General features: G+C 47.4%; 1 protein-coding gene across 3 annotated transcripts in view; it reads left to right on the forward strand.

Moving 5' to 3' along the window:
* Positions 1–6,207: 6,207 nt before the first annotated feature.
* The window catches only part of lgi3 (leucine-rich repeat LGI family, member 3), a 9,044-nt gene continuing 7,399 nt past the window's right edge, over positions 6,208–7,852 (forward strand). Inside the window, exons 1-2 of one of the 3 annotated variants that reach the window (XM_035536403.1) lie at positions 6,208–6,313; positions 6,720–7,008. In XM_035536403.1, the coding sequence (XP_035392296.1) occupies positions 6,779–7,008 (230 nt within the window). In that variant the 5' untranslated portion in view covers positions 6,208–6,313; positions 6,720–6,778. Of the gene's footprint in view, positions 6,314–6,452; positions 7,009–7,852 lie in introns of those variants that run through there. The other 2 variants (XM_081703652.1, XM_027027256.3) reach the window with 2 other exon arrangements.

Consider the following 7,852-nt stretch of genomic DNA (forward strand, 5'->3'; position numbering starts at 1 on the left):
CCGCGCCTGTTCCATCGTCCTGTTTTCGCCTCCACTGCCTTACAGGACTTGATGAATTTGTTCGTAGGATGGGTGAAGGCGAGGACTTGAATCGATTGCGTCAGCCCTTGTGAGGTGAGTTTACAAGCGCGCTCATTCGAGGACGGCTGGATATTCTGTACTCCTAAAACGTGGGTTTCTCTTTTTGGCCTAGTTAAAGATGCGGTGGCAGATTAAGCGCGTTCTCGTCCGTGCCCTGTGTGGAAAATTTCTTCCAATGAGTGTCCATAATCAACAGAGCAAACTTCAGTTCCGTCATTCCATCTTTTCTCCCTGGCTCTTTTCAAAGGCGGAATTCCATTTGTCCCTGGCAACCAGGCATGTTTAAACTGACGTCTGTCTGCACCGGACAGACAGGAGCGGTCTGACTAATGGCAGAATGGACGCGCGGGTTACATTACTGCGTCGGACAGATGGTGTTTGGGAGCAGAGGGTGCTACTGGACAGATCAGAAAAACAGCAGAGTGTGTTAATACCTAACATCGGCATTCCACTTCAAATGCTGCTCAGAGGAGCATCTGATTCCTGGTAGCCAGTTCAAAGAGCCCCTGGGTAGGAGGGCAGCATAACTACCCTGCTGGATGTTGCTGAAAACTGTGCTGTATAACCTTGTGCACCCAGAATATTGTTATTAAACCCATTTCACAATTTTTGTTTTTCTTACAAATATTCATTTGAAGGTGCGTTTTGTTGTGGGGCAGCGGAGATTGTGTTTTATCACCCTTTGCGTCTTTAATGCTGATTCATTGCTCAGTCCAGCCAGACTGATTGATTTGGGAGCTGCTCTCACGTTGGGTCACGTGCTCCATTGCTCATTTAGTCCTGCTTGGCACATCATCTGCCCTTCACCTCTAAGAGCCAAACTACCAATGTGTTGTCTCACGTCTCTGTGTGTGTGTGTTCAAAGACAGCTCATTCATTTAGGGGGAAAGAACTGCTCAGACAATAATGGCATAAGATATAATGGTCAAACTGATTTTGCCTCATCCTAAACTCTTGGAGAATAACCTGTAAGCTGAGGGTCTGGTTTGCATCTTGAATGGTAACGCATACTCTGTGTATACCATGGTATGTAGTCTTCAAAAAGGTTCTTTGGAGATGAACTAATTGCAGCTTTTGAGTTTTAACTTTTAAATAGGTTTATGCTCAGGAAGCCATACCTCCATGCACAAATTTGTATCACAGAAAATAACTCCATCTCCTATAGTCTTATGCACTGTGCGTTGCTATCGTGTAGACACTAGGAAAGCACAAACAGAATGTTCCGTGAGCACGCTGTGTTCTGTGACCTTACACACATCTAGATTAAAAGTGCCAATAAAGAACAAGTAGGTTGTGTGTTTGTGTTTGACTATTTTCTGGTGGGGGGGTGGGCGTGTTTTATTCCATCGACTCATATTTTGGGAAACTTGTCTGTGTCTTTGTTTTGGCTGAGGCCATAGGCAGCATTTGTAGTTAATTAAATCCTGTACAGAAAAATTGGTTTGGACGCCTGCCCTTCTTTGCCAGCCATACTTATGTAACAGTGTGTGGTTGCATGCTATTTTTAGACTCTGCCTTCTCTTTTACAAGTCTAAAAAAAAGAACCACTGAAAGCAGTTTTAAACACTTTCATTTAAACAGAAAACACTCTGTTTTGTCCCCTTCTTTAACAATCTCTTTGATCCAGTGTGAGTGATTTAAACAATTTTTTTTTAGCTTTCATCAAATGTGCAGGACCCTGGCTGTGCTACAGCTGGAACTCTTCCAATGGTTGCCATGACGATCGAGGGGACAATAATGGAGTCCCTGTCCCTGTTGTGATGGTGTGACGGTTCACGCCATCCTTCTCAAAGGTGTATAGTGACACTGGTTCACCCTCGTTTCTTCAAGAAAACTTTAACAAGACAATGTGCCACAGGAAGCATGTTGTAGCCTACCTGCTCCTGGACTGATAGCGGTGACTGGTAAAAAGTGCAAAATGTTCAGAGATGTGCAGATATCACGAAACTAAACGGAGATATTCGCACTATTTGTTCGAAGGGAATAAGGGAAAGAAACAAAACACCTCCCGATTTCAAACCGAACGTGCTGTCGCGTGAACAGCGTAAAGTGTTTCACCAGGGTGTGCTAAATCTGACAGATGCCAAAATGGTTGATGAATTCCTGACCCTCGACAGACTGCTGAACGCTTGTTTGGGGTCAGTGGCCGTGTTTGGGTTTGCTGATGACGAGGTTGTGCGTGAGACTGAATCGCTGGTGTGGAACTGGCAGGAAGGTCACGTGAGGGGCGTGACCCGTCAGTCAAGCTGGAGTCCTGCGTGGGTTACTCGTTCTTGCGTCTTCGGCCTTCTCTCCTTTTTTGGAGTGGATGAGGACAAAGGAGAGGCACGATAAGCTGTGACGTCATAGGAAACGTTTAAACAACGCGAGCAAGCCAACGCGCAACCCAAGAGAGTGAGAATTCGTGTTTACTTGAGCCTTTACACATTTGACTGTCATCCTGTAATGTGCTCAGCAGGTTCGGTGTGTAAATCAGCCTCAGACCCTGTGAGACCGCTGAGGGCTTTGGTTGACGATGTCTGGTTAGGTGATCAGGACAGGGAACTCCAACCTAGAGTCATGTTGTCTTCCTGAACAGAAAACCTCCCCTACTCTGTGATCTACTGAACAGAAATGCTTTTTAGGATAGACTTAGACTTAATCTAGTCCTGAGACACTTTCCCACAGGGGTTATAAATACTTTCCAGAAACCTCCCCCACTTACTGTGCATCTACTAAAGACGACCTATTAAACCGGAGAAAAGAAATAGCTTCTGTGTCCACAGGATGTATGTTTTACATCCACACTTCACTTGGATCTTTCATTTGTCTTTGTTCTAGCTTATCCCTGTGTGTATACTATAGAAAACAATACACACTTAAACATGTGCCAGGATGCAGCCTCAGACTGCAGTGTTTCTGTACGTCACCGGTGAGGACAGTCTCGCTATGGCCAACACCCCACCATCATGTAGAGAACAGGAATATGGCGTTCAAAAAAGGCCCCTGGCACTACAGGCCTAATATATTTTCTGGTGCAAAACAGCCAGTGGAGCTGGTGATTGGAGCAAAGGTATCTCCAGTTCTCCCGAAATGTACACACACACAATTACAAATAAACGTGCCATGTATGTAACTTTGCTTAAACACAAACACTATAGAGAGCGCAGGGTGACGGAGCTGGACGTCCTATATGACGCTCCTACAATGCACCTGTTCCCTGGAGGCAGTGTGTCCTGTTCATTTCCCAACCCCCTTTCTGGATCAGATTGCCTCCACAGGTGAGTGTCTCTCTCTCTCTCTCTCTCACACACACACACACACACACACACACACACACACACACACACACACACACACACACACGGGTGAGTGTCTCACGTACACACACACATACATACATAGGTGAGTGTCTCACGTACACACACACACACACACACAGGTGAGCCTCACTAACCTTGACCTGTCAGCTTGCTAAATAGCACGAGCCCCTCGGCTAAGTCTGCATTTTGTCTGAACAGACACCCAGTAAAGAAAAGGCCCATCTCGCCTTACGTTTACAGCTTTCTGGCTCGAGGCATGTTCTATTTGCCTTTTAAACTGCAAAGAGTGAACACAATGGCATAGGCCATCACAACGTGATTGCATTGTTTGTTTTATAAAGAGCTGCTGTTTCTGTGGAAGCAGAAGCTATACTACAAAGTGCGCACAGGCTCTGACAACAGTTTAGGGACACCCATTTTCAGCTCAAGATAACAGTTAATTGAATTTATGTGTGGCGCAAACCGCCTAAAATGGAGCGATTTGTGGTCTCTTCTGCAAACACATCTAGGACTTTTATCGCAAATCCCATAAGAACCCTCACGACTACTGGCTTGTTTGAACATGACGTGCATCTTCTACGTGGTACCCAGTTTTCCGTTGGTTGCTGTGAAGGCGAGTTTGATGACTCACTGGCCTGATATCTGATTGAGGCTTTTTAATCATATCACTGAGCCACAGCCGTATGTCTCCGTGCTCCCTCTAATTGAATTGGGTGGAGAACTGAGCGCAACAGCACCCCTGCTGTTTAATATTAAAAGTGACCTGTAATCCCTCCTCTGTCAGGCCCCAAAGATTTAAACATCTGTCTCTCCTCTTATATCTCCCCTCATGAAGTGGAAATGAGCAAGCAGGTGCGTGTTCTTGCACTGGACCCTAGTGCGGAGTTAAGTTTGGGCAAAGACAAGGGGATTCCAGGTGGAGGAGCTTTATTTTGACCTCCCTTTTATTACAAAAAACTAAACAAAACAACAAGCAGCACGCAATTATTGGACGTCTCTTGTCTGGCCTTTTTAAAATAGAATTTGGACTTGTGGCTTTTACTGGGTTCTGTTTCCGGCTCCTGTTCGGCCAACTTTGTCCCCGAATGCATTTCACAGTATACCAGATGGCACATTTTGGAGAGATTTTAGATATTGCGGAGGCTCTTGCTCTCTCAAGCTTATGAACATGGATTTCCAAACCTTTTTATAACTAGACATTATTCAATACAAATCCCTACAGTAACAAGCCATCAACCATATTTGTGCTGTGTGTAGTTGGGAAGCAATTTAGACGTATTGGTAAAGAATTCAGCAGAAGCGGAGACTGCTAAATACAGCTCAGTCTGTAGCTGGTTTAAGACCGAGGTAGCACGGGGCTCAAAACCGCTGCATAAGCTGTGGGCTTGTTAACTATGAAGTGTTTTAACGTGATTCATGTCACCATTGTCATTTACATAAATCTCACGCATGCAGCCTACTGGGTATTTTGTGAGACTCGCTTTGCTCCAAGTCACCCACACCCATGCGAGATGGCCCTGTTTGATGAATAACGTATCTGGCTAAAGCGAGAGAGACTCAAACAGGTGTGCGGACAGGCTTAGCAGGCCGGTCAGGAAAGTGGCTTTGAGTTGGAAACTAACATCAACATTTTCCTCTTAGTGAGTTACTGTGTATGACCGGAACTGGTGCCGCGCGGAAGGGTGACCAAAGAGCGCGGGACCCCACGCTGGTAGCTGAAGGTTTACAAAAACAGAAGCTGGAAAACCAGGAATAAAAGTGACTCAGAATACACCTGTGATTAAAAGAAGCCAGAGAAGGAGAATGAAAACGTCAATAAAAGAGCGGCCAATAAAAACAGCATAAAATCTTTGGCTCTAAAATATTTTCATAAAGGAAGAGTTGGGAACCAACAGGCCTAACTAGTTCCACAGCTGGTAATACTTGGAACCAAGAGGCCTAACTAGTTCCACAGCTGGTTATACTGGGCACGTCGGAGAACTGCTGAGTCTACACTGAGAAAAACACGCGCGCTCTCCTGACATTTCTCGACTTTGTTCTTTAACATCTTTCCTGACGAGTCAGGGGTTTTGTTCAAGGCACCGAATTTAAAGCATTGTGGTGATTGATTTGAATGTGTGCAACTTCTGGCCAAGCAGAAAAGTCCCCTGGGGGGGGGGTTGCGGAGGGAGTAATTGCGTCCGCGAGCGCACATGCATGTGTCAGCTGGTGACAGGCGTGGACAGACTACGCCTGGCACTGCGGGAGAGCTGGAATAAGGGGCAGAGAATGATATTAATGCCCCGATTCCTGAGCTTGTTGGGTTATACTCTACTGTCCCCTTGTGGCCATGTGCCTGTAGAGACGCATACAGGTTTTCCTTTTGGCTTATTACTACTGCTCAGGGGTATTTTTTAAAATAATTTTGTGTATCATGAAGCATTTAGCACTTGCAGAACTGCAGCCAGTTGGTTTAAACGAGCATGTGGCAACGACATCATACTTCATAACTACCTGTTACTTCACAAACTAGCAGCAGCATAATTACTAGGTCGTAAAACACCGGTTCAGCATATGTAACTGAACAAACATAAGTGCCCACTTCCTGTCAGACGTCAAAAAATCTGGGCTATAAGTTTGGACAGACTCGTTTGTTGCTGAGGCACAACCTCAGTGTCCAGGGCAGTGTTTGTTCTGTGGTAATAAGCTTTTCTAATCTGCGCCCCTGCCAGCAAGGCTGTGTGGCAGTCTGTTGGCTGGCTCACAACTCCCCCCCGCCCCGACGCAGCTTGCTGTTGGAGCCCAGCTTCCTGCTGCTTAATAATTCAGCATCAGCGTCGTTGCGTGCGGCATCCAGATTGTGTGTGAGCGGGCGCGGAAAATCTGCACGCTCGCCGTCCTGCCAGTTCTGCTGCAACAGCTCCCAGCACTGAGGAGAACAGTGAGATCTGGTGGGGCTACAGTGCAAGCGTGCACACACACGCACACGAGTCACTCGCCCACAGCGTGCAGGGAGCTCAGAGGAAACAGCTTTTGCCCTCTCTAGCTGCATCTGCATCTGTGTGTGTGTGTGTGTGTGTGTGTGTGTGTGTGTGTGTGTGTGTGTGTGTGCGCGTGCGCGCACGCGTCTCTCGTTTTCTTATATCATCACTCTCTCGTTCTCTCGCTCTCTCTCCCTCTCCCCGTCACACTCTCGTGCTCTCCCTCCCGCACACACTCCCCTGCCTTTACACTCCGACTTTCCACGGGAAAAGTGCATCATCTCTTCTCTCTCTCTCTCTCTCTCTCTCACTCCTTTTCTTCTCCCACTCTCCTTCCTCTTCTCTTCTCTCCGTGATTCACTCACCTTTGCTCCAGAGAGACCAGTCCCTCGCTGCTCTGCCTCCCACCTCCTCACGAGAAGACCCCTGGGGGGGATGATGTCCGGAGGGAGGCCCAGGACGGCGGCCCCGCGGCTGCCTTGGAGGTCGCTGTTGGCCGCGTATCTCTGCCTGGTGCTGCTGATATGTGCTCAGGGGCTCGCCGAGGGGCGCCGTGCCTCCAAAATCCCCCGCTGCCCGGCCACCTGCTCCTGCACTAAGGACAGTGCTTTCTGTGTGGACACCAAAGCCATCCCCAAGAGTTTCCCACCAGGAATCATTTCGCTGTGAGTACACAAGCAACCTTCACTCCTTCTCTTTGTTGCCCTGTTTGGCTCTCTGTCTCTCTGTCTGCCTGCCTGTCCATCTGCTGGCCTGTCTGTGTAGACTTGGCCCAGGGTTTGGGGTGGACCTCCTTCCACTCTTACCTGTAACCTCAGTTTGTTTGTTTATTTATTTGTTTACACGCCAGTAATTTTAAATGCGGCGTGTGTGTTCTGGAATGCTGGCTGACTATAGGCAGCTTGTGTGTCAACTGACTGGATGGTGCTGTTGCTTTGGAAATGTATATGTGTGTGTGTGTGTGTGTGTGTGTGCGCGTTGCATGCGTGCGTTGCATAACAGTTGCAGATTCAGAGAGGAGAGCAGATCTTGGCCTGTGCATTTCCTAATGGTGAATACGTTGAGGAGATGGAGACTACAGTCTAGCGCAGGTTTATCAGCATTCATTAACAGCGCTCTGGACGTATCTGAGAAACACTCCCAGGTTCACAGGGGCACTCACGATTTCATAATCTCACACAGTACCTGGTCTCGTTGTTGAAGATGCGAGCATGATGCTAAGGCATGATATCCTGCTTCTCTGCTGTAGGGTTATACGGTTTTGTCCAACGGATGGCAGGGGAGAACAGACAAAGGAACCATCACTCCCTTTGCCTCTAACAGACTGGGTAGATAAGGTCAGCTTTGCCTGACTAGTAAGAGAGAAGAGGTTCCAGAGACTCTGTGTGTGTGTGTGTGTGTGCGTGCGCGTATGCGTATTCAGCGTTCTGATAAAGGGCATCGGAAACCTTAATAGCTTAACTCGAGAACATGAATCTTGCACTGAAAGAGAGCACGCACTTTCTCGTC

Source organism: Electrophorus electricus, chromosome 20 (assembly GCF_041902795.1).
Source record: "Electrophorus electricus isolate QZ-2024a chromosome 20, ASM4190279v1, whole genome shotgun sequence".
In the NCBI taxonomy this organism is placed as follows: Eukaryota; Metazoa; Chordata; class Actinopteri; order Gymnotiformes; family Gymnotidae; genus Electrophorus; species Electrophorus electricus.